General features: G+C 37.5%; 1 protein-coding gene across 1 annotated transcript; it reads left to right on the forward strand.

Annotated features, from left to right (window-relative positions):
• Positions 1-1,163: 1,163 nt before the first annotated feature.
• Positions 1,164-25,131, forward strand: MTMR6 (myotubularin related protein 6). Its single transcript, XM_085321773.1, has 14 exons — positions 1,164-1,265; positions 5,714-5,830; positions 8,215-8,377; positions 8,979-9,136; positions 9,914-10,042; positions 10,990-11,124; positions 12,315-12,447; positions 17,298-17,407; positions 18,462-18,587; positions 19,025-19,074; positions 19,933-20,133; positions 20,890-21,024; positions 21,103-21,229; positions 21,598-25,131. Exons 1-14 carry the CDS (start codon positions 1,242-1,244, stop codon positions 21,859-21,861), a joined length of 1,872 nt encoding a protein of 623 aa, XP_085177899.1. The 5' UTR covers positions 1,164-1,241; the 3' UTR covers positions 21,862-25,131.
• The last annotated feature ends 2,567 nt before the right edge of the window (positions 25,132-27,698 follow it).

Consider the following 27,698-nt stretch of genomic DNA (forward strand, 5'->3'; position numbering starts at 1 on the left):
AGCCCGCGCGGGGACGTCACAAAGCCTGCCCGCCCGCTGGCCAATCAGGGAGCAGGACGTTCTAACGGCCGCCGGCGCCGCGGAGACCCCGCCCGCTGCGGGCCGGCGCTCGCAGCGCCTGCGCTGCCGCAGCGAAGGGCCTTGTGGGGCTCGTCCGTSCGTTCACCTGATGAGGACGGGTCGTGGCGCTGTGAAATCACCTCTAAGCGACTTCTGTTTATGTATTTCTGTATACATTTGTGAACAAACTCTTCTGATCTGGCAGGCCACGAAGGGAACGGATACARGAAAAAGAACCAAAGAGTGATGCTTCTTTCTGTAACATGATTTTAGTAACCAAAGACAGCCTGTGAATATCGCCACTTAATCGGTCAAAAACATTAAGTTCAAAACCGTGAAGCATATTGTCCTATGTCAGTAAAAGAAGTTCATTTTGTACAGGCTCTGTACCTTTTGTATCTGTATCATTATTACCATTTTTTCCTAAATAATCACAAAAACAACAGCTTATATAACCCATTTAGCAACCTCTATGTTTCAAATCTTTTGTCATGCAATGTATGCCAATTTTTTGTGCATCTTCATCCATGCAGCTTCAAAATACGTGAATCACTTTAGTGTGCAGCTTGTTACTTAGTTCTAGCACAGATTTTTAGAAAACTTCACCTACTTTTTTCTAAGCGGGCCCATCTCAGAGGAAATTCATGAGGCACCTGCAAAGTGAAAAGCCTGAAATGCRCCATGGCATGAACAAAAGTTTGCATCATCGGGGGAATGGCTCGGGTTTTTTCCCCAGTATTTTGATGCAGGATTTACTGCCGCCACGGCTCGGCGACGCCGGGACAGCCCCTCTCAGTGCCGGCTGGGAGACAAAGCAGCACGGCGAGCACCCCCGGCCGCTTCCCTCCGAGCGCCTGACCGAGCTGCCTTCGGGCTCTGCGCGGAACCGCTGCGGCCCAGCCCCCCGGGCCCGCCGGTCCCCCGCCCGCCTCAACCGCCGCCTCCCACCCGGACATGGCGCCGCCGGCCGGTGGCCCGCGCGGCGGCACACGCATGCGCGCCTCGCACGGCGGCTGCGCGCGCCGCCGGCCGACAGGGGGCGCCGCAGCGGGGCGGCGCCCCCGCGCCGCGCCCCGCCCCGCCGCGCCCCGCCCCGGAAGCGTTTCTAGGTAACGGCCGCCCCAGCCCGGGAGCGCCGCAGCGGGGCGGCAGCGGTGGTGGCTGGTGYTGTGGGGGTCGCAATGGAGCACATCCGCACCACCAAGGTACTGGGGTCCTCCGGGGGGCGGGGGCGCCAGACTGCTGGCGGCGGCGGCCTCGGGTGCTGCCACCCTCCGCTCAGGGGTGCCCYGGGCGTGGGGCCTGCCGGGCCCGGTGCGGCCGGGCGCGGCCCTGCCGGCGCTTCCCGGCTGCGCGGGACCCGTYGCCTCTGTGAGGCCTCGTGGAAACGGGGGCGTACTAGCAGCCTTCTCGGGGTAGGACCTGGGGGTGGCAGCGCGGGTTGGGGCACGAGGAGGAGAAACTGTGCTCGAGGAGGAAGGGACGCTGAGCTCRGAGAGGGTCGTCGTTGCTTTTCGTGCTTGGGGTGTAGTCTGTGCTGTGTGGGTTTCTTAGCTTTAGTCGCAAATAATTTGTGGAAAAAAACATTTTTTTTTTCACTTTGAGAAGTCTGGTTAGTGCTGTTATGAATGTTAGTTATCAGTACATGTATAATACTGAGATACTTGTTAAGCTCTGGGGGGGAGGAAGCAGTTAATGATATTCTGGGTTTTTCTGAATTTCTCTTCTGTTTTTAACTTATTTTTTCCCCTCATATAGCAAAGAAGCAAAAATAGGCAGAAGTCTTTTCTGTAAATCATCCTTAAGAGTTAAGCTGCAGTGTCTGTAGAGTTAATTTCAACAGTATTTTTCTTATTTTGCTCAATAGCTCTGACTAAAGGCTACTGAAAAATATTGCCACTTATCTGTCATGTCCTGGATATCATCAAGCTGTTAAGTCCATGACCTGTCAGCTGGACAAAAAAAAAATCAGGTTTATAGATATGTAGGAAAAGATCATATTCCAGTTCCAAATACAGGATTTATAGTTAAGTGTTATATAAAGGACTGGGCTTTTAATTTTGTGGAATATTAGCTTATATATGTTTTGTATGAAACTACTTATAACTAGAGGAGGAATTCCATCAGAGCAACTCTTAGTTATATTTTAGTTCACTGGATGGAGTAATCTTATACCAAATGAGCAGATTGGAGATAAAGTTTCCTCATCATCCTGTTTGTTTTTAAACCTGAAACTTTCTTGAAATGTAATACTGTATTGTTATGCTTAAGAGCTAATTTTTTGTCTTTGGTCTAGTTCTTATTCTGAAATCTGTCAGTGAGCTGGGTAACTATTTAAGTTTCAGACCTGAAATTGAGACCATAAAGGCTACAGATTACTGGCTTGTTTTCACCTGGAAGGAATTGTTTCTTCATGCATTTGGGGCCCTGTTAGAAAAACTCTTAGCATAGCAATGTAACTGGCTGCACAGAGAAAAGAGATCTGAACACAAATTTTAAAATGTAAAGCAATTATTTTTATAAAATTCATTCAAAAAAGCTTGTTACTTCACAATGATGGATTTCATGCTTACAAATAACATGAGTATTTGAATGTATTACATTTGCTTTAAAGTAAATTGAATGGTTTATTGGATATCTGGGTGGATTCAAATGCATATATACTGCTTGGTAATAACTTTATCAGTTGAGGATAGCAAGAAACTAAAACATAGCATTCATTAGATGCCCTGAAAGTTCAGTCTATGTAGAGGCTTGAGTTCATTACAACTCTTACAAGGCATTTTACTACTAATTGACTACAGTCTATAGTTTAATTTTGTTAAAGTAATAGTGAAATAAACTGAAGATAACACTGCAGTCTCATTCAAGTTAACTGATGTGCAGGAAAGCTGCCATCTGTGAGAGATGGTGATGAAATAGATCTTATTTGTTCTCAAACTTCAGTTTACTGTAAATGTTAAAGCTAAAATTGTCTTAGTGTCAACACATCTACCTGAAATGAAGTCTTGTGTGAAACTAAACTGTCCAACAGTGTGAGAAATGAGGTCAACYTTAAAGTTAATTTTGTCTGCGAATGTTATACTTTGTATCACTGAATAGTAAAAAATGAAGAAAATCAGTTCAGAAAATGTCATAAATAGGGGGATGAAAAAAGAAATTAAGTGAAAATATTGTGGTTCAGGAAGGAGAAGCCATTTTAGTTTTAAAATTTTAAATATTTCATAATGTACTATAAAATGCTGAAATTTATTCAGTTAACTCTGTATATTCAGAGTCAAAACTGTTTGTTTTAGTGGAGCTACTAATGTGTTTTCCAGCAGGGAGCTTAGCTTGACTGCTAAATTGTAGGCTGAGTTTGCAAGCCTGAGACTTAAATGGGGAAGAGAGAACCTTAATTTGAGCAAGTGTCATATAAAATTGTAATAAAAGAATCTTGGTATGATATACTGTAATTTGCACTAAGACCAGTAGTCATTCTAGGTTAATACTTGAACTTATTAAAGGCAAGATTTCAGAGATGTAATTTTGGCTTTCCTTCCTGTTGTTATAATTAATCTGTTTAAAGATTAAAACAAATCTAATATTTCTTTTTAATCCATAAATTCTAGTTCTAATAAACTATTCAACAACTCTTTAGAGTAATTTTTTTTATTATTGAGGTAACTATTCTAACTTTTGCTGTTTTCAAAAACTCACTGACATGTTTGYGCTAGTTACTGCCAGAACATCATTTCTGACTACTTAAATGATCTTTGCTTGCAGATGCTAAAACTCAATGGTAGTCTTTTATCTATTGCCTTGCAAAGCCCTTTTCTTTAGAACTGAAGACAGAGTTGATTTTTTTTTTTTTTTAATAGCTAAGGGTTTGCCAAGCTTTACAATTAAAAAGCACAAAAGAATAAGTGCATGTATATAGCTTAGTATCCATTTAGCTGTCTTAGTACTATTAGTTAAATCTGACTATCTCTGAAGGCTACATCTGAAACGTATTTCAATTGTCTCTAAGCAAGTTTATATCTAGAAATAAACTGAGAATTTCTGAAGGCTTTTCATATATGAGGGACCTGGAGTACTAGTGCCTGTCCTCTTCTAACAGATATACAGCCTTGGTATTCCCAAGGCATCTTGTTAAATGGAGCTTTTTGTGCCTGGATTTGGTGGGTTTTATTGCTGTAACAAAACTGGAACTGTTTCTGTGTGCTTTTGAATTAGTTGGGTAGGTGCAGTGCCAGGTACCTGGAAAAACTGCTGTAGCAGAACTGTCCAAAACAAAACTGTCTTTTGGTGGTGCTGTGTTATTAAGGCACTCTGTATCTGTGCCATGGTAGCTTGCTGATTACCGCACAACTTATTTTGAAGTTTTGATATGTAATTTTGGTTTTTGCCTTCTGACCTGAAATAGTGTCATGGTAACTGTGGCTTTTGGAAGATAGTTATTTCCTTCATTCTGTTTTGCATGTATTTAAATTGCTTTTCTAATTTTCAGAAACAAAATTTGGCCTTGCTAGATTATAAGAAATACCTTAGTTGAAAAGTAAAACTTATTTTAGTGTTCTATTATTCATCTACCAAAAGCACATTAAACTTGCAGTTATGAAAATGTATTGAATACCAATAATCCAACATTACTGTTGTGGGTGAGGGCTGTCCTAGACACCTCTTTTGGGTGTTGGTCATGCTGGTGTGTAAATTCTTGGAGAACTTCCAAAAATCTGTGGGAGTAGCATCAAATCTCAAATAAGAGYTTTAGCTTGGCACTACTGAGACACTGCTGCCAAGAAATAGAGGAATGCATGGAGATAAGCCCTTTCCATGCTCCTTTTCTATTGTTTCGCACAAAGGATGATGTAATGTTTGCTTCAAATAAAGAGAACTGCGGTGCCTGTAAAGTCACAAACATCAGATAAAATGTAGGCTACCTAGAAATCCCTTTCTCTGAAATATTTTTCCATGGGATTGAGATGATAATGTTGATCAAACAGCAGGAGGAGAAATCTGTTATTGGAAGAATCAGACGTGAAATGTCTCTAGTTTATATGCCAGCACAGTCCTTAAATTTCTAAGAGCATTCTAATTTTATTACCGTGATTGCATTTCATTGTAATTTCTCATTTTGATTTTGAGACAAGTTTATGATCTAACTTTTTAAGTCTGGGACTGATATAAACAACTGTAGATGTGTAAATATGAAGTCAGGAGGATATGATCTTTTTGGCTGTGATGAGGATACAGAGAACCATTGGGAGGAACAAAGTGCAGATCTGAGGTTAGCTGGTTTGATACTGGTAAATAACAGGAAATTGTATATGTGTTTGTTTCACTGAAGGTGAGAGGGTGACTTTTTTTTTTTTAATTTAATGCTCTTACCTGTCCTACTGGAAAATAACTGTAGTAGTGTTAGGAATTGAATCTGGGTCTTTTTAATTCAGAAGAAAATCAAACTTATCAGGCTTGTGAGAATACTTTATATGCATTTTGTTTTGAAATGGGATATTTTAGCTCTGAATCAAAGATTATAGTAGCTAGTGCATTCTTACCAGTTTGGCTAGGATGGCCTTACATGCTGTCTTATGTCTCTTACTATTTTCAAAGTTACTATAGGATTTTAATTTCTATAAAATAAGTTTTGATCTTCTGCTTTTTCTTACAGGTAGAGCAAGTGAAATTACTAGACAGGTTCAGCACCAGCAATAAGTCACTAACAGGAACTCTATACCTTACAGCAACTCATCTGTTATTCATAGATTCAAGCCAGAGAGAGACCTGGGTAAGCATGCTGGATGCCTGTGGCTCAAAAGCACATGTTCTTCAGCTGTATTTGTCCTTCCTTCCTTGATCTGAGGTTGAATTTATTTACTAAAACTTAAGTGTTTCCTTACTCTTTCCTTGTTTATGGCATCAYGAACAGTAAGTTAAAGATTTACAGACTGTGCTCTTACAATGCCAGGCATGACACCTTTGTGGTTGAAACCAGATAATGTTTAAAAATAATTCTGACTTCTCTTCCAGGTCCTGTGTTTTCTTCTAAATTAGTTTTAATTTGTATCCCTGAACACATCTGTGGTATTTTTGTTTAAACCTATCTGACCTGCACTGCAATTTGGAGGTGGGAGTAGGAGACTGCTAGATAGCTTAAGCATTAGGTTTAAAATATCTACACTACCTTTACCTTACATTTAGATGCTGCCTAAATTAAATGAGATGGCAAAATCTAAAGATCTAGGATCTTAACCACAGGAAGYTCTGCCTGAAGGTGAGGGGGAATTTCTTCACTGTGAGAGTGACAGAGCCCTGGCACAGGTTGCCCAGAGAGGTTGTGGAGTCTCCTTCTCTGGAGCTATTCAAGGCCTGCCTAGATGCAACCCTGTCTAACATGCTCTAGTTGACCCTGCTGAGCAGGGAGGTTGGACTAGAYGATCTCCAGAGGTCCCTTCCAACCTTACTGATTCTATGATCTATTGAAATATTTAAGATTTCATATGCTTTTTCAGAATGGTAAGTGCAATTGTTTCTTCTAAAGTGTTCATCCTTAGAAGATGGGAATTTGGAAGGGGTTGCAGCCCCTTGATGAACTTTACCAGTGTTGTACAATCAAAAGTGGCTGCTGCAGTCATGTCCAGTAGTTTGTCTGCTCAGTGCACTGATCGTACACATGCAGGCAGCAAGCTGTACCTGCTGCTATAGCCCAGCTCCCTGACTGAGCTCAACACCATTAGGTCTATACAGTTGATGTTCGTAAGTTCATCCAGGACAAAACCAGGACACAGAATTAAGGATGAAAAATTTTTTCTATAGAGAGGAAAAAAAAGCACACTGAACTATCCTTAGGGAAATAAGGTTATCTTATTAGATGTTTTTCTGCTTTATTTAAGTTATGTTTCAGTGACTTGTATTTAGATGCATTGTACAGTTTTTTTTTTTATACAAAACAAATTATTCTTTCATATGAAAGGAGCTGTTGGGGAGAATAAGATTTAGAAGCATTTTGTGTGTTGCTTTGTGCTACTCTTCTTGTTGAACTCCTTTTTTTTTTTTAATTAAACCTGTGTTAAGTATTGGATTTCTGTGATGCTAGTGCAAGTATGAAGTATAATTATGATAATACCTCTCTTCAAGATGTAGACTCTTCATAAAAGCCTATTTGGCAGCATAGTTTTCAGATGCTTGTCTAATTCTAATCAATATTTGAGAGGAGGAGATTACTTCAGTGAGGTAATTGAAATGCTGTGGAGAACATTGTTCAGCTGAGGTAATGCATCTCTGGCTTTCTTCTGATAGCTGAACAACTATTACTTTCTCATGCATTTCCCTAGACTCTTCATAGATCTGCCACACAGATCAAGTAAGGTCTGTGGAGGGCCTTTGTATAGCCATTACAGTTTTCTGACAAAGTGGTTAAAGGGTTCTTAGCTGACTGACAGTCATGTCTGGATCAGCACAATAGATAATATAAAAGTTTTCTTCTATAAGCCTGTGAACAGTTTGTGTTGCTTCAGTTGCATTCCTGGCTTGAATGYTAGGAGGCTGAGTCTAGTAAAATGGTGATTGATGTACAAAATACTTGATGTAAACTACACTGATGGGCAAAAATGGATGCCAAATATTGAAATTCTAAAATCTTTGGTCATTTTTTAGAGGAACTAGGCCACTACTGAGCATATAAACTTTTACAATTTGTGTTCTCTGTRAACATTGAAGTTCTTCCTGTTTTACCCTGATGATACTTCATAATTTCATGAAACAAAAGAAAGCATGTTCCTAAAAACAGTCTTTTTAAAAAATAAAAGCCAGTAAACTATTTGGCCCCTACTTCATTAGATGTTAAGCTTGTCAGTTAGCAAATTTATATAAAAAGGAGTGAACAACCCCAATGGAGTTTTATGTCTGAATTTCTCACTCAGAAGGATATTTATTGCTTCTTAAACATTAGATAACACCAAAAAAGAAGACAAAAGAGAATAAATATAATTTTAACAAGTTATGGTAGTTACACCAAAATGTGAATCTTGAATTTCTTCTTAAAACTAATTTACAACTAGTCAAAATCTTTCTTCAGAACAGCTTAATATTTCTTACACCTGCTCTTACAAGTAGTGTGCTGTTGTCATTATTCTTCAGCACCCTTACAATGTCAGTACTTATGTACCATAGATATTACATCATCACATTGCTGCAGTGGAAAAACTTCCCTTGACTACTTCTGGCTGCCCCCTTGTGATCCAGTGTAAGAACTTTAGGATTGTTCACTTTGTTGTTCCCCGAGAGAGAGACTGTCATGACATCTATAACTCCTTGCTTCAGCTGTCAAGAACAGGTAAGACTTCCAGCTGCAGAAGACTTTGCAGTATATACCTGGATAACAAGTTTGTGGAAAAACCTCTTTGTAAATGTGCACTATGTGAAGTCTTTGAAATTGATTTGGTGTGTGAAAGCATAGAATATTAATCTGTTCTGTGTGAATTTGGAGGTGGTTGTATTGTCTGGCTTTTGAAGCTGACTGATGTTGGATAAGCAGATGAGAGATTCCAGTAGGTCCTGCATTTACAGTGTTATCCCTGGAATTGTGGATAAATGCAGAGTTGATTGTAACTGCTTCGTGGATAAAATACTATAAGTTATAAATGTTATACGTTCATATGAATGAATTGTTAGGAATTTCATGCATTTTTAAAAAAATAAAGCTGAAATTTTGATGCCGGTGTAGCACTTTTAGGTGGCAGAGGTCTGTTTAAAAATGTCGTCTTTTTCTCTCGCGCACTCTTTTTTTGAGTAGCATGAAACTAATAATAATTTGGTGTTCTGAGGTCCCTTGTAGTTTGAATATTTTTGAACATGGCTCAGCTGTGATACCTCTCTACCCTAATGCTTCTGGGGGCTAACTCATTACATATTTTTACTCTTCTTTTATCTTTTAGCACAATATGATGAGCTATATGCCTTTTCCTATAATCCAAAACAAAATGCATCTGAACAAGTCAAAGGCTGGCAGCTTATTGATCTAGCAGAAGAATATAAGAGAATGGGAGTGCCAAATGCCTATTGGCAGTTGTCCGATGCGAATCGTGATTATAAGGTAAGGGTTGTGATGAAAAAATGTGTTTTACTTTGCATCTGGTTTTGCTACATCCCCTGGCTATAATCCTATAGAAACACTAATASTAGGAGAACACTTAGCTTGCTGCATAAGGTAACTCTCCACCTGTAAACTTTATCTCCTTAGTGGGCCCTTTCACTACTTTAGTTAGAAAGTTTCTTCTAGGGCCTGAGCAGAGAGCATGTGTCATGGGTGCATACATTCTTAGAGTGCAGTGTCTTCCTTAATTTGCTTGCTTGAAACCCAGCCGCAGCAGTTGTGATGCTCTGCAACTTTGTTACAACTTCTTTAGCTGAGAAGCCTTCTGTCTTGGCCTTTGCAGTGCTGCCTAAGGGAGGCAATGGCTGAGGTGGTACACCTGATTCTAGCTTAGAACTAATCTTATTTTATAATAACCAAATAAAACAAAATACTGAAAATAYTTCCCTCATTGTTTGAATCAAACTTAGTGTTTTCTACTGAAGAATCTTTCTTTCTTTCTTCTTTCTTCTTGAGGAAAGCACTGCTATACTAGCATTCTAAGAGTGATTCTATCATTTTTTTCATATCAATTTGTACTTTTCACCTGTGGTTTGTCTCCTCTCCTGAGATATTTACATGTATATGCAGAAATATGCTGGTGTTTACTCTTTGTCTTTTGTTATTTATCTTAACCTCCCTCAAACTGAATGTAGTAAAATTAGCTTTGGGTTATATATCCAGTGCTAATTTTGTAGTCTGTGTATAAAATTCTTGTTGTATGTCTGTCTCTTTCAGATTTGTGAAACCTATCCTAAAGAACTCTATGTTCCCAGAACTGCAAGCAAACCTATAATTGTTGGTAGCTCCAAGTTCAGAAGCAAAGGAAGATTCCCAGTGTTGTCTTATTACCATAAAGATAAAGAGGTCTGTTTTCCTTCTAATGCCAGTGGGCTGAAAAGTTTCTCAGCACTTACAAGTAGTTCAGGGTAGATAGGTATACTAACTCATAAGTATGATGCAAATTATGATAACCTCAAATGCAGCTAATCTGAGTGGTGTCTAACAGGATGCTGAATTAAGCTAAGCCAGTTTAAAAGAATCCCTAAGGAATCAGTTAAATCTCTTAAAGMTTTCAGAAATTAACCTTAAGATCAACTGAAGATAGTTCTATTTCAAGTGTTCTTGACACATTAACAAGATTAACTCAAGTGTTAGGTCAAAATGGGTGCAGGGGAAAACCAAAAGAATAGGACTGGTTCCTTGAGGAGGCATTTTCAAGGTTTTAAAAAAGACTAGAGAATGAAAAATCTGACTTACAGGGTTTGATAAAGTGTCTTTTTGTGTGAAGCAGCAGCTCTTTCTTATCTGGTGGGTATCTTTGAGAAGAAGGCAGGATTATCACCTTGTTATACCAGCTGAAATGGAATGCAACTATAATAGAGTAGTTTTCACCATATCATTTTCTAAYGTGTCATACTTTCAATAATAAAACTAACAGACTTTAACAACATTGATTTTATAACAGGCATGTACTTTATTTTCATGGATTGTTTTTTCCAAGCCTGTGTATATATTTTTAATCCATGTAGGAATGTCCAATATGTAGACTAGTACCTTATCCCTGTAGATAGGTCTAAAAAATGTTGTCTTGATAAACCTTTAGATTTAAATCACAGGCCTTGTGTGTTTAAAGTTCTGCAAGTGGTATCCTWAGAAAGCTGGAACACATTCTTTTGTATGTGTGCTATGGCTTTAAGTAATGTTATCTGTTGAATGAAACAAGTTGACAAAGCATTTTCTTAGAATTATGTAAAGCACTTCAGATAGAGGCATTAAACTGTTGTTAACTAGTTCTTTGATTTCTACTGTAGGCTGCAATTTGCAGATGCAGTCAACCYCTCTCAGGTTTCAGTGCCAGGTGCCTGGAAGATGAACACATGTTACAAGCAATCAGTAAAGCAAATCCTTCAAATCGCTTCATGTATGTCATGGACACCAGGCCAAAGGTATTTCTACAAGGAAACCTTTCTTTTCCTTTTGAACGCTAGAAGAGAGTACAAGGATACCTGCGATGTGTGATCTGTAAAGATTTAGAATTAAATAAAATCTCCTGGACGAAAATGTTCTGTAGAGGTTAGCCTTGACATTCAAGTAGTAAAGGCTTTCTTTCTTAAACAAGTTAAACCTCTTCCAGGACTCGATTGGAACTCCCTGAATACGTTGATGAATTCTTAGGGAGGTGCATTTAACGGGGAAAAAAACTTAAATGGGCAAGAGCCGACCGTAAACCTGTTTTGGGCATCGTCTTTGAGTAAGATCTAAGCCAGCTTAACTATTTGGGATGAAATTCATGGAGAAATGGTGAATTGTATTGGATTATTTTAGAATGGAAGAAAGGACTGTTCTGTGTGAATGCTATATAAAAGCTGTCTCATAAGGGTGAAAAAGGAGAAATTCAWTTTCTATTGTAACATTGTAAAGGCATACTTCAGCACTCTGCCTGATTAAATTGAATCACATTGGAGTTCTTCTTTTTTTTTTTTTTTGAGCCATCATGTGATGTACGGGATAACTCTTGTTTTTTTAGACCAATGTCTCATTTAGACTGGTATTCCTGTTGTTTAAATCTCTCTGAACATAGGAGCTAGAAAGCAAGGATGTGAAGTGCAAGTCCTTCACTGTAGGATCTTAACTATTTTAATGCAGTTGGTCTGACTGACAGACTGAAACTGTGCCACCTGTAGATTTTTAGTTTTTGTAATTTTCATAGCTGCCAAAAGTTTATTAATTTGTTTGCARAATTTTTTATGGGATTTTTTTTAGGATGCCTGAAAAGTGTGTGTATGGTTAAGTCTGGGATTTATTCTTTTCCTTGTTAGGTTAATTGTATAGCGATCACTTCTTTCAGAAATGTTTTTAAATAAGTAACTGTGTGTAGGGACATGGAGGAAAGAATAGGAAAATATTAAAAGCATTATTCAGAATTGTCAGTTTTGAATATAAAAAGCACAAGCAGTCTGTATAGTACTTACTGCCTTTCTTACACTTTAAATCTACTTGAAGACATTCATCTGTTTTATTAGTCTTTTTAGTATGTTCRTTTTAAGCATTGAAATTGCTTGATTTTTTTTTTCTTAAAAATAAAATGCAAGTCAAATCAATTAAGTTTTCAGTATTTCTGTTTTGCTCTTTTAAGCTTAATGCAATGGCAAACAGAGCTGCTGGGAAGGGCTATGAAAATGAAGACAACTACTCTAACATTAGGTTCCAGTTTGTTGGAATTGAAAATATTCATGTAATGAGATCCAGCTTACAAAAACTGTTGGAAGGTATGTTCTAATTTTAGTCAACCTATTTACATATATTCTAAAGTCTTTAAAAGCTTATATAACCTGAACTGAGATTTYAGTATCCTGGTTCTGYTGTGCTCTATTGTGATAATGGAACATGCCTTTAACCTTTATCTTTAAGCTGTAAATCATTACGAATGGACTAGTGATTTATTTCAAGGCAAGTAAGGTGGCACATATCTATCTTGGGTGAATTTGGTTAAACTTGTCAACATCTTGTAAGAGATTTGTCAACTAAACATACATACATATGTACRTACATAGGTATATATATCTAAAATAGTCTAGTTATATAAAAATGTAGATTTATGTGTGTATGTATATAAAGATTTCCAATCCTTCAAGGAGCACTTATTTGCCTAGAACTTGCAGTAGGCATATGTAGACTGTATAGAAACCTTGAACTCTTTTAACTTGGCAAACAGCATCTGTACCCAATAGGTGCATCCTGAATAGCATTTGAGGAAAAGTGAACCAGTTCAAACTACCACCATCAGCTATAGGGTGGTGAAAAGGGTGTGTAAGAAGTCTATTTCCATCTTGATATTTTGCTCAGTAGTTCTATTTTGTTACTAATTTTAGACCAAACTGAGAAATTATTATTACTTCTGTATAATGTCTGGTTTAGAAGCGTATGCAGCACATGGTTAAACTTTAGTCATAGAAAATTCTTTTGTTTGACTTAGCCAACCGTATTTATCAAATTTTTTATTTTTCCTTCAATAATAGCTCTTTCCCTGTGTGGAGAATGGGTTTAATGGAGTTGCTTAACGGGAAACTTGTTAGTAATGTCTCAGTTTTGTAGTTGTGTCCATTTACCTCAAAATGTAATTTAGAGAACAGCTTTCTTACCGCTGTTCAGCCCATACGGGGTTTTGCTGAATGCCAGATTAAAAGTTGAAGATACGTTGTTTTTTTTTTTTTTCTAGTCTGCTATCACAAATCTTTCACTCCTATTTGCTGCCAAAAAGAGATTATAGTAAGTGCTTTCCAAGTTTGCTGAGTCTTGACTTTGAGTACTGTATCTTTGGCCCTTCAGACTTAATCTGAGAATGAATTACTAGACAGTCAGAAACAGAACTGACTTAAAAGTGAGAGTTTCTTAAAGTTTGGATGCTTTCATACTGTAAAATTTTCTGTTTGCTAAAACAAGATGATGACTTGAGGCAGTCCTCTTGGATCATTTAATCTTGCGATCTGTTTTTGCCAGTAGCTGTATTGTGAATACATTGAGCCTCACTAGTTGTACTTAGTTCTTGGCCAGAAGAGCTTTCATCCAACTTCCAGTCTAAATTTACTTACCCTTGGCAGGTCAGTAAGATTTAGTTATCTTTCAATAGGTTACCTTTTCTTAATAGGGAAACTTTCACCCTGAAACCTGGCAAAAAGATGACATGGCTGGTCCTGAGTTTCAAGTGTGCCTTCAAATACTGCTCYTAATATGCTATTCCTGTTATTTTTTGGCTTCTGGAATATTGGAGGGGAAGGGAAGAGGAAAGTGGAATATATTCCTAAAAATATAGGGAGTACAAATGATTTCTGGACTTCTAAAATTTTTCTTTTTTTTTCCTCCTCAGATTCCTATAGACATGCCACTAGTGAGGTGATTTTTTTTTTTTTTTTTAAGAAAATGCTATGAGAATAGGCTTATAACTTAAAATGAGGTGAATGCTGCTAAGCTTTTGTGTACTATCTTTCTCCTGGTTGTGCTGAACAGAATGTTCAAGTCAGGAATGTGCTCTCAGTCACTGTATTCTTTCAAGACTCATTGTAACTGGGACTATCTTCAGATTTATTTATAACAAACAACAGTTATTCAGTTATTCTTCCTTGGGCTTGTGGCCTGACCCTAGACTCTTATCTGCCTGATTTTGTAGTTTACTGGAAGTGTAATTTCTTCTCACAATAARCTCTTGGTCTGCAGAAGAATCTAATGTACTGAATGAGAAGATGGATGCTTGCAAATGGAACATGGAACAGTCCTTCCCAACATCTTTCTGGAATGAAACCTTACCACAGAGCACACTGAAGGGGTTTATAGTCTGTTCATTCACTCCAATTCAGCTTTTTTTTTTTTCTTTTAAAAATCTTGCATGCAATGAGACAAAACTCTAAAACAGTCATTTACAGTGTGGACACAATGACTTTATTGCCCTGATGGGCAGTGTTTCAGTCTGCTTATGCAACACCAATGGAAGAATCTTCATATAGACTAAACTATTGAAGTTACTGAATCTAGAAAAGCTTTTACAYGTTCAGAAAAATTATTACGTATCTGATAAGATTCCACTTAATAAGCAAAAAGACATTGCTTATGTCAAGAAACAACACTTCTGCAGGAAACTCTTGCTTGAGGCTCAATGATAGCTCTCTGAGAGGCAGCTGCTGTGTTCTGCTGCACATGTGTCAACGACAGAAATGTATTAACCAAGTTCAATTTTCTTTGAAAATAACCTCTCCCCTTCCCCACAACCTTGTGCTTCAGCTTCCAGGTCTTCAGGTTCCTGTCACCTCTGAGTGCAATTCCTTCCCAAAACATCACKAATCTTATGTATAAAGACAATGGCATGAAGATACTTGTGGGCACGGGAGATAGTTCTTTGGGCTTACGTGCACAAAGAGCATTTATTTATGATGGGATCCATACAAAGCCATGTTGAAGGATAATTRTTATGAAGCTTTTCTCCCCTCCTCCTCCTCTCTTCAGTGGGTACTATAAGTAATCTTCAGCCCTTTTGGGGATGATTAGGGAGAAATGATTTTTCAGCACATAAGCATCAAACCAGTGTTAGTGCAATTTGTTTAAATAATCTGAAATGCCTGTATTTATTCACAGAAACAGAAAATTAATTCTCAGGGCTTAACCTGTGTGTTCTTATCTCTGCCTCTGTTCATGAGACCATAGAAACCAAGCAATGAAGAAAAACACAGCAGAGGTGAAATGTTTATACCAAGCGGGAAATACTGATCAAAGGCAGGTTTGATAGAATTGCCTCGGTGAAAGCAGACTGAGGACTGAAAGCCTGTTTATTTTTTTTTCACTGAAAGCTTATGCTTTACAGCATAAATTACAGAATGTAAGAGTGTGAAGGGATGAATAATGCTTCTAGGTAGCTTAGCCTTCTGTTCAATCCCCTCTCCCATTGGCTTTCCAGATCTTTTGTGTGTGGGGGTGGTAGTGGTGTGTGTTTTTTATCCCCCCCCTTTTTTTTTTCCTTTGCTCTGCTGTGGTGCCATGTATGGCTGTGACTTAACAGTCAGGTATGTAGAACTACTTACACTAACCTGAAAGCATTGGTTCTCCATCTCAGCTGATTTCCCCATGTCAGGAGACCTTTCAGAAGATCTCTTGCCTAATGCTATTGCCCCTCCCCTCCCTCCCACCAAAGACTAGAGTAAAATAAACACATGAACACAGCTTTTGCTGGTTTTACTGGTATCTACAGGCTGCTTTTCAAAATTAGGTTTTGTGTCTTTTGTGTCCAGCGGTTTCTTGATGTGTTTTGCTACCTTATTGTGCTATGATTTTTCTAGCTTCCTTCTCCCACCTAGGTAAGAGAGATCTATAGGCTTTAGAAAGAATGCTGCTTTATTTGGGACTTACCTTTGTTGTATCATTGAGTGGCAACAGGCATTACAAATCTTCTGATCAATGGAGACTCTAACAATGTGTGGCTGAAAGCTAAGTAGTGTGTAGTGTGGATATAAGAAAGCTTCAGGAGTATTGGTTTCTTAGGAGTCTATATCCTTTATTATAGCATGGGACTTTGCTGAAAATGAAACTGAGTCACAAGGTGACTCAGTGAATTTTGTTTTTTGGTCTCTCTGACTCACTTCCGCATGTACCCAGAGATAAAGATTATTTTGCAACTTGTATATGAATGGCTCTTGCTTACTTTCAGCTGCAGAGCTTTCTTTTTTTTTGGGAGGGGGGGAGGGGCTCACTAACTTAGCAGAAATAGTAGATGCAACACTAAGTTGCATCTAGTTTTGTAGACAGCAACTTAAGGAGTCTTCTCCTAGGATCTCAAAACTCTGAATCCAGGAAATGTCCTTTTTTAATGCCAAAAGTTCCTCGTGGTTGGAACAGCTTGGTTAGTAAAAAATAGTTTCTATCTAATAGATATTTAGTGTCCTACAAAAATCAGGCTGTTCCGTCTTGTGAATTGCTAAATGTCCATGTGAAATATTTTCGGTCTACYTCTATAACTGCTGTTGCTATACACTGCAAAGCAGCTTTTCTTTAACTTGGATTTTCCTTTCTCTGRCCCCTGACATAGCCTTAGCAGTACAGATTCAAAGTGCCCTGGGAAAGAACAGGAGAGATCGTAATCAAAATTGTAGTGCTCTTGAGATGGACAAAACTTMGTCTCCATGTACTGCACTCACTTTACCCTCTAGGCAGAGGTGAGAAGGTGATTCAGCTCTAGCAGTCTAACTGCTTGGATCTGTWTGTTACCTGGATGTGACTACTTGGTTGCAATAATACTAATTGCCTGTAAGTATTTCTGGCAAGCTGGTAGGCCTTTGTGTTGCCTTCCTCTACAAGGCAAGGYATTGCTCCCTGTTGGGGGTAACCAGTCTCTTGAATACCAAAAAAAGATTCGAAGATCTTATTCTTGTCACTCATGGTTGCTGTAGTTCTGCAGAGTTGAATTCTAGGTGGAGAGCATATTTTGCATTGCTCCCTTAACCTTTTGGGAATGACGCTTTCCTAAAAGATATTTAAAATCAACTTAAAAATCGTAGATTGCTTCTAGTACCCTTTCTTCAGTGCAGGATGTAAGTAGTTAAATTTTTAGGGCTTTGTAACTCTTGGTTTCTTTCAGTCAGTGGTACAAAGGGTTTATCTGTCAACGACTTCTTGTCTGGTTTGGAGAGTTCTGGATGGCTGCGTCATATCAAAGCTGTGTTAGATGCTGCTGTCTTCCTAGCCAAGGTAATTTATATGCTGCTTCTTTCTTTAATGAGGATGAGTTGACTTGATCCCAGGCAAAATTATACTTAATTTTTGAAGTGTAAAATTACATAAATACAGTCATCTTTAGTTTACTGACTTTTTTTTGGAGAGAAGAAGCTTGAAATAAAACAGCATATCAGATGTATCTGTGTATAAGTATTGCATGTTTCTTAACTGCAGTTATTGAGTGTGCCAGCTATAGTTTTGGGGTTTTTTGAATACCACTTGAGCCCCTTACTGAAGCATGAAAGGACTTTTATGCTACTGATTCTTTTTGGTACTTGTAAAAGATCTAACCGGTTTGAAAGGAGATGGAGGAAATTGTTTAGTAAAGCTGTTTTTCAGTGTAATGAGGCACTAATTGCAGAGAAGTCAAAATGAGTATATACTGACTTTATTTGGTGAGGAAATGGGATTTCTTATGAAAAATTCAAAGGAACCTTTGCCAGGCATCTATGAAGCAAAGTGTTTTTTTTTTTTTTTTTGAGGGGGAGAACAGCAGCGGGGGGGGGGGAAGACTAGGTCTTTTTCACTAGCTGAAGTAATAAGGCTTGTTTATGTGGATGCTTCCCCTATAGGTGACCCAGCAAATAGATTTGACAGGATTTGAATTCTTAGTTGAAGCTAGTGAGCACTCCTAGTCCTTTTTTAATAACTAACAGGTATTTTGTTTTCTACATCTGACTTGGTCTGTAAGGTATAGTGTGCTTTTTTTCTTAATATTCATTGAAAAGGTATTTCTAGTTTCAAAAGGATCGAAAGAGCAATGGGAACCACTGTAGAGGTCCCTATTACTTTCCATTGCCACGTTTGCAGAAGGTATTTCCTTTATAGGGAGTTCCCTACGTTTCACTGGAGAATTCACAGGTGTCTAATTAGTATCTAATCTTTCCTCATAAGAAATATTTTGTCTGTGTTAAAATGGACTATGCTGTGAGTTTGGGATAAATGTAATCTTAATTATTTACTAAATTCTGATACCTGTATTGAATATTCACTAAGAAACAATGATATGTGAAACTTTACTTTGCAGGCAATAGCAGTTGAGAGTGCCAGTGTATTAGTGCACTGCTCAGATGGCTGGGATAGGACTTCCCAAGTTTGCTCCCTTGGAGCTCTCTTACTAGATTCTTATTACAGAACAATTAAAGGATTCATGGTAAGTGCATATTGCAGGAGTGTAATACTAAAATTTTTCCCGTACTTTACTGATTTTTTTTTTAACTTGCAAGTTAGTTGCTATAACCTCTTGCAGCCATTTATGTGAGGTCTTACTGCTTCACTATGCTTAAAGTAAGCCTGGTTTAACAGCAGTAATCATCTGACTGTCAATCTGTTGTTAAATTTTGTTCTATTGGTTTTAGAAATGTGCTTGTTTAGTACAACTAAACTTTGACAACTAAACTAAATGGTACTTTAAGAACCCATTGCAAAGGAATCTTCCAAGAAAGTGAAGGACCTACTAAGTGACAAATAGTTACTCTTACAGTAGTTAATTGATTTGGATTAAAAACATAATGTATAGATAGGCTGTGAAGGTAATACTGCAGATGTAATTTTTAATAATACTTTATTGTKGATTTTTTTAACCTCTAGGTCTTGATAGAGAAAGACTGGATCTCTTTTGGGCATAAATTCTCTGACAGGTAGTTCATACATTTTTTTTCTTTACTGGAAAAGTATGTGTGCACAGTGAACTGAAGGATAAATATTCCAGTAAAAGTAATTTAGCATTCTACATTAATACTTATGTCGATGTATACTTCAATAAAAAATAAAAAAAGCTTATGGAATTAGGGTACTTAAACTACTGCAGTGTTGCTAGACATTCTGCAATCAGTAGGCTATTATCAAGAGATGATGCACTTGGTATCATTACTTATTCAAATACCTATTAGGTAATTGTTTTGTAGTGCAAGCATACTTTTTAAGCTACTGGTGTCTTGCTCTCAGATGTTGATGAGAGCTGCTGATCTGCACATATGCCTAGAAAATGCAAGATCAGTCCAAAGCTACCTCCCAGCCATTTAGGCAACATAAAGCACAGTTTAAAGTTTTGATCTTATTTTAAAATGAGTTTGCATTTACCTTTAATGTTGAAATAATGCCTACCTTTAAATGTTGTATATGCTCAGAGTTTAGTTTTTCGTCTTGATCTGACTTCTACCAGCTAAAGGAATAGCCTTACTGCTATATATTGTTTATTAATTTACTTTTAGCTGGTATACTCCAAATGTTTATTGTGGAAATAATAAAGAACAAATGAGCCTCTTAATTTTGTCTTGTTCTGCTTTTCTGTACTGGATACAAATGTGCAAATCAGAAAAAATAACTTAAATACAAACTTATTTTAAAAATTACCCCAGTCCTCTAAGTTAGGTACATGGTTCTCAAACCAAAATTAGTGTCAAATTGATGCAGGGTAGTTAAAGGCAAGTGCAACTCCTTTTCCCCCCCCCCCTTTTTGTCTAACTTTTTCGCTGTGTCTGTGGAATCTTCTTTAGATGTTGTCAGCTGGATGGTGATCCTAAAGAAATCTCACCGGTATTCACCCAGTTTTTAGAAAGTGTGTGGAATCTGACTGAGCAGTTTCCCCAAGCCTTTGAGTACAATGAAGCTTTCCTTCTTCAGATCCATGAACATGTCCATTCATGTCAGTTTGGAAACTTCCTTGGGAACTGCCAAAAAGAGCGAGAAGAGCTGAAGTAAGCAGACTTATATTGCAATATATCTCATAGCTGCTCTTCAATTATCACAATATATAGATCTTTAGAGTCTCTGAATAATGAGACAAGTAGTACAAAAACAGATATTCATCTGCCTTAGAGAAGAGCATTGGTTGTCATGGTTTTGCATATTGAAGAAATCCTTTTCTAATTTTAAAAGAAAATCCATACTCCTCACCTTAAAAAAAAAAAAAAAAAAAAAAAGAAAAGAAAAAAAATGGGCACACTTGAATTCAGAATTTTTGCCTTATTTCCTCCCCTAACCTATCTGTAGTTAACCCTGAAACTATTGCTTATTCAAGACTACTTCCTGTCAGTAGAAAATGAGCAGGATGTCTCCAAATGTTTTCAGTTGGAAAATATCTGTAAATTTGTCATTTTGTCTAATTCTTAATGTGTTTTAAAAGCGTTTATTGCAGTTAGGCAAAACATGCACAGCATAAGTGCTATTGGTTCTAAAACTGATAGTAAAATTGACTTCTTCCTGACATTATGGTAATGTTGGATAGAACTGAGTAGAGTATTTCATTCAAAATTTATGACTATTCTGGTAATATTAAAAAAAAAAAAAAAANAACTGAGTAGAGTATTTCATTCAAAATTTATGACCTCGGTGGTCGCCGTATAATAAAAAAAAAAAAAAAAGCAGTTGAGATAGATTTATTATGTTGAGTCAAACAGATCCTGGGCTTTTACTTGCAGTGTGTCTTGACCTTGATTTCTTCTTACCTTAAGATTTAAAGAGAAGACGTATTCCTTGTGGCCATTCCTTCTGGATGAGCAAAAAAAATATCAAAATCCTTTGTATAATCCAGATATTTTTCCAGAGCTAACTCTTTTGGAGCCTAACACAGTGTCTTTCAACTTTAAGTAAGTTTGAATTAATACAGTATGTTTTCTTCAATTCCGTCATTGTTCTGGATGGTAAAAACTGTCTGCTACGTGCAGGTTTTGGAGAAATATGTACCATCAGTTTGATCGAAGTATGCATCCCAGGCAGTCTGTGTTGGATCTTATCATGAACATGACTGAACARAATAAACAACTGGAGAAAGACATTAAAGAACTGGAAGCTGTAAGTATTATGAAATGTACTTACTTGTGAGTTGTTCTTCAAATTTGGTGTTTGTAGCCTTGTAATAATGCTTCTGGCTTGGAGAAATCTCTCTTCTATGGACTGGCTTAAGAGGCAACCTTTCTGTTTTCTGTTCAGCTGCACGTTTTTAAGCATACCGTGCTTGTGGCATCTGCTATAAATAGTGGAAGAAAAACTGTCATATGCAATAACCTGACATGTAATAATGCTTTTGCATATCTAATCTAGGGTAAGGTTCTGAAGAGATTGAATTGGACAGCAAAAAAGTAAATTCACTTCCACTCGAAGCASAGTGTCATCAGTAAAGCAGTCATGCTTACTATCAGTAACTACTGTCTGTATTTCAGAAAATAAAGCGGAGAAACATTCAGTCAGATGCATTTCTTGTGAAGGAACCTTTGCAGTCTGCCCCTCCTGCACCTATGGCACTGAAAACCTCTCCACGCTTCAAGAAAGAGCAGCAGTCACTGATGCCTGTGAATGACTCTCTAAGAACTATAGAGGGCAGCAACACAGCAGACAATCGCTACAGTGAATTCATGGAAGAGTTCTCAAAAGCTGAGCCTGCTGTTGTCAGCTTGGAGTATGGAGTGGCCAGGATGACCTGTTAATTGAGATCTAGCACAAGGCTCCTCTTTTCTAGACTGAAATAAAAGATGGATTATTGTGAGGATGGGTCTGTGCTGCATGACCAAAACCTGATTTGTTTATTGGCAAATTTTGTTAATGTAGGCTWGAACAGCATGCTAATTGTCAAGTGTTTGCTGTTCTCTTAACAACACAAGTGTAGCTGTATTTGAAAGAGGCATTTGGTAAGTAGTGACTAAAGAAGTGATATGTCTTTGGACTTGCATCAGTTTGCACTAAATGGGTTAAGATAGTAATGTTTCTTATAATATTCAGTATAGGAAAGCACAGGTGGTCTTTCACAACTTGATTTTATTTAGGCAAGAGAATTTGCACTTTCTAATTTAGGAATTGAAGCTACTGTATATATTGCATACGACATAAATATGTATACCCTTGTTTAATGTCACCCACTACTAAATTTCAGTGTGTTAAGTGCCATGAAAAAGTACAACRTATTTCAAATCATAACTAGCTGGCCTTAAACCTATTGATCAGTAATATTCGTGTCCTTGACTACTGCAGCCTTTAACTAGACTGGTTCTATTGTACTTGCTCAAATTTGTTCCTTCCTTAAAGCAGAACTGGTTCTAGGGAATTAAGCCTGCCTAAGCTAGTGCAACCCAAAAGCAAATAGCTATACGAATGTTAACTTTCTTTTTTTTCTCCAATTGCTTTGTTGTTTAAAATATAAGTGGGTCAGATCTTGCAGCTTAGGCTGGCTGAGCTTCAGTGAGGCTATAATTCATGTGTGTTTGCTTAAGCATTGATATTTAACAGTGAAGAGTAAGGAGTAAAGCACATCATTTAAAAAACAACAACAAAAATCCTATAGCCAACACTGAACTGTTAAATTTTCTTCAGACTGTTTTACTGTTCTGTGCAATTGTTTGGGTTACAAGAAGAGAAGCAAAAGATCTAGGAGTATAGTCTGATGATGACTGTCTGCAGATAAGTGAGACTTTTTTTCTTTTCTTTTTTCTTTTTTTTTTGTCTGATGCTTGTGAGAAACTGAGTGCCTCCGAACTAAATCTTTCATTGGGGAAAAAATTTCAATTGTTAGTGAAGTCTCCTGAGAGAGAGATCTTTCTATATTGTAAAACTTCTGACTTGCACTTCTCTTAAACATTTTCAGTGCAAACTGGAAATTCTTTTTTTGTAATTTGAGAGGACAAAACTACTTCTGGCAGGATGCAGTAGAAATCCTGGGACATGAAAGAACTTGGAGTATCCAAGCTTAATTCTCTAGTGTATCCTGGTAAGGGAAATGGTTTTGTCAAAGTCTGCCTCCTGTGATAGATTTTTCTGGGCAATAGCATTTGAAATCAGAATAGGGAAGTAAAAATGAGTGCCTGGTTTTCAAGTAGTCGTATAAATTACAAGTATAGGTATTAGGATCCCTAGTATGGTGTTAGATTAATGCTACCAGTTTTATCTCAGAGTTGAATTTTTTTGTTTGTTTTTTATTTTTATTTTTATTGTGAAATGAGTTTGTCATCCTAATCCCTGAAGTCTGTGCTCTATTAAAACTGCTGGTGCACCACATACAACTTGACATAATTGGCAGCATTTCTCTCTGCCCCAAATTAGATCAGGACTCTATTAACAAGGCCAGTCGTAGAACATGGTCAATTTGCACTTTTGAAGCYGTCTGGGAGAAATTAACAATGACCCCTATATTTAGGGAGTTTTAATTGCCCATTTCACAAATTTTTTTTAAAAGCCTATARATGTAAATAAAGATTCATAAAAGTCATTTTATTCCTGAAGAGATGAGCGTAATGTCATGTTTAAAGTACAGTCATTATCCTGCCATTTAAACACATTTAGACTTTATTTTTCCACAACAGGTTTTGATTGAGTTTCACATTTCCACGTGTGGTGCCTTACAGAGTTGCAGCGAGAGAGGTTTTTGTGCCTTGTTGTTTGCTGTCTCYCTCCTCCCCTTACCTTCTATATCAGCTTAGTTCTGTGGTTTTCCTTTGCAAAACATATTGTGTAGGAAGCTGCTTGTGTTTTATCACACTAGTGAAACAAACTTATCACTGATAGTATAGGTATTACCACTTTACTTGTTTGTCTTCAATATTAAATTGCTCTGCTGTGCCATGTACACTGTTTTTCATATTTATTGTTTAGAGTTTATGGACTCAATATTATATTAAGCTTGTTCGCAAGTATTGTGGTGGTTTTTTTCTTTTTTTCCCCTTTAAAAGCCTTATAATATAGGGATACTCAGTTCTTCAAAGAGAAGATTCATTTCTTTTCAGTAGTGTTAAAGTGTGTGTGTTTTGGTCTCCTTGCCCTTTTAATTGGAAAAGTTCTTCTTAGTAACAAAAAAGAATCAGGATTCTATTCTATTTTAAATCAAGGCAGACATCTTAAGCCAGCTCAAAAATGTCATTAAAAAGTATCTGCTCAGGCACAAAATGCTCTTTGTGAAAAATAGTACACTTCCTGTTCAAAGCAAATATCTTCAGTGAATAAAGGAATAGAGTTTTATAAGGTTGTTCCATAGAGCAGCTTGCTTATAAAGTGCAGACAGCTCTGCCAATTCAGCCTCCAGGGTCACTAGTGAGAGAAGTTCCTGCAGAGAGCCAGCTGTCTCTTCTCATTTGCTATTTAGACTTAAGCCAAAACTACCTAATGCACATGGGACCTGTGGCAAAGTAAATAGATGGTAGCAAAGTGAGCTCCAGCATGAAGCCTGGCAAGATGACTGGGACTCAGCTCAGTGGGGACTGCTCTGTGCCCTTCAAGAAGTTTTTTTTTATTATTATTATTTTTAAAAAAAAAGCTGTGGTAGAAGTCTTCTGGGAGGGGGGAAAAAGAAAACCCTTATTTCACTGCATGGATGTTTCTTTACTCTTGAAATATTTATAATTGCAATAGTGAAAGGTGCCCATTGCAGCTTGACAGTGCCCAGAATTCATTCCCTTTTAAGCTGTGGCCTTACAGCTTTTGGTGCACTGACCAGTTTGTTGGACTGAAATGTCCCAGGCATTAAGTTGCTATAGCTGGTTCCATTTCATTTGTTGCAAGATYTTGTGGCACCTCTCAAATCTGTGTTGCATATTGAGGTGGTGTGGGTAACATCATTGGGTTTGAAGTTTGAAGTTTCTGTGCTATGACTTTTTTTTATTCTGAGTGCTGTAGAAGAGATTATTCCTTTCAGATGACAAAACTGTTACCTGAGCAACTAAAACTACTTTCACTTTGYACTCCAGGCAGTATTAAATGTTTATTTCAGAGTATGCTGGCACAGGAGTTGAGTTCATTTTGGGGGAAGTTAGCTATTGCAGTGATGTCKTCTTTAATACAAATTTAAATATCCAACTGTCCTGTTCAGTAGGACAACTGCCAAATCAACAGACTAAGAAATTAATTAATTAACTAAGTTAATTAATTAATTAACTGAACTGAGCATGTATGTTTTACACACGTCCAATTACTAGTGACCTAAATCTAAGGCAAAAGCCTGAAGTCTAGCAGGTCCGTTAGGAAAGTGGAGCAGCAGTCCTTCTGTAGAACTGCGCATTCCTATATCTTACCTAGAGCAAACATCCTAATATATAATGTTAATTTAAAGGGGAAGTTACTACAATACCAAACTACAGTGGTTCAACATGTCTGTTAATATAACCCCCCGGTGACCTTTCAGGGGATTTGAGGGAAAGGTGGTGGTCTTTCCCTGTAGTTTTCCAAATGCCTTTTTGTCTGATAAGACAAAACAGCAGCAGAGCTCTGAACTTGCTGCTCTCACATTGGTAAACTGAGCGCATAATGACTGCACAGTTCTGCAGTCACCCATGGTCCCTTATGAAGGAAGGAATTAGTGCTGAGGTGGCTTGACTTAAGCACTATCCTCTTRAGGAAGTGACATAAATAATACAAATAAATTCCATCTTAAGAATACTAGATATTGAGAGGATGGGCCGTGTGTTTTTGAAAGTTCTGCCCTCTTGGACAAGTATGGCTAGAGCGAGGACATCACATAAATAATTGCTTTCTAGTGAATTTAATAATCTGACTTTMAAACTATGTCATACCTCACCAGTGGTACTTCAGGTTCTGACCTAAAGATCTAGTGAAGAGTGGTCTTGCATACTCTGTATTTAGCTGCTAATAGTTCAAAACCTGTGACTGATCATGAACGTTCAGGATTAGGTCTTTAGACTTGCCTGGAGGCTACCTTGACTCACTTCTACTGTTTATGCTGCCCTCTGTTTCTTCTAGACGTTGCTTATTGTAGTGCTTGATACCTGTCTTTCAGATATAATGGGCTTTTCAATGCCTTGGATTTTCTGAAAACTGGGAGGTATTATAGCCTCCTTCAACTATTCTGAAGGCTTGGATCAGCCTGAGTGAACAGTGAGGATATCCTTATATTTGATCTTAGCTTGGTACATCTACGTGTTGAAAAGCATTGGAAATTTGAGCAGCATCATAGTTTAATTGCAACTTCTGTAGGCACAATAGGTGAAAGAAAGGATATAGTTAGGACCCTTGTCCCAGTATGTAGCAAGGAACAGGACCCTGCTGGGATATTACCCATAAAAATTAGAAGCAGCAGAGCTATTYTGATGTCCAGCAGCAGAGCTAATTTGATGTCCAGCAGCAGCTTGGGGACTTGAAGGTTAGAGCCCACTTTTTCTGAGATCAGTTTCCAGGCCCCAGAGAATTCAGTGAGCTGTTCTAGTAAAAACACTTGTACCTGAGCAATTCTACATGAACAACACATACATTTTAAAAAGTCCTTTTTTTTTTTTTTTTTTTTTTTTTTTTTTTTTTTTTTTTTTTTTTTTTTTTTTTTNTTTTTTTTTTTCTCCTGGTGTACTAGCTTCAAATAATGAATGTTGTGGTGACATTGAAGTCAGGGTGCAGTATTTTCTTGAATCTTGTTTATAGCTCTACTCTTGAGGTCAGTTATGTACTATTTGTAATTAAGGTGGGTTGTAGTTTTGATATGTACTGTAAAAGCCTTTGTCGTCTTGATGACGAGGCTAGCACGCACATCTCTCTCCTATTTCTGTATAGATCTTTACTGAAAGCTTTCCTTGTGAAGTTTTTCTAACTCTTCCCCATAGTAGCATTCCTATTTATTTAGCATTACATTTAGACCTGATTGGTTTGCWTGTTTGTCTTACTGTTGTTCTTCAGTCATATAGCTCATCTTTATAGCTGTCTGTCAGTAACATCCCTTGACAAACATCTTTCCATCAAAGAAAACGGGTTCGTCCTTTTTCTGGCTCTCAGGGATTTTTACCCCTGAAATAGTGAACTTGAAAAATACTGCTTCTTTTCTCTTTCAGGGCTTCTGAGTGCCTCTCAACTTCCACAGTGAGTTTACTTACCACATTTTAACTTCAGATGTGGCTGTTAAAATAAATAAATAAAATCAAATGCTGGATGTGGCAAAGGGAAAGAAAACTGTTTTCGTTGTAATCTGTCTGGAAAGACTGGCTGTTGTATTACTGTTCATTGTTCTGTGCATTGCTTCTTGTAAAAATCACATCTCTGTGCTGGGATCATGCTTGATGTATATTGCTGGAGAAACTTTAGCAGATGGAGTTTTGTAATGAGTGTTTTACTTGTACATGTTTTCAAACTCCAGAAGGCTTAAAATAAAACTATCTTAATATTGCTAGTCTAACTGGGCATTAAATAGTCCATTTACAATAGCAGTATATAAACTTTATTGATTAAAACTCATGTTATGGGTAGATCATACCCGATGGTACCAATTACAGAGGACATAAATGACTTGGTCTGTTTATTAGTTTCCTGAATGATTCAGTAACTTCTAGGTATGGGAAACTAG

This window comes from Rhea americana, unplaced genomic scaffold (assembly GCF_003343005.1).
Source record: "Rhea americana isolate MKP2758 unplaced genomic scaffold, rheAme1 scaffold_71, whole genome shotgun sequence".
NCBI lineage: Eukaryota > Metazoa > Chordata > Aves > Rheiformes > Rheidae > Rhea > Rhea americana.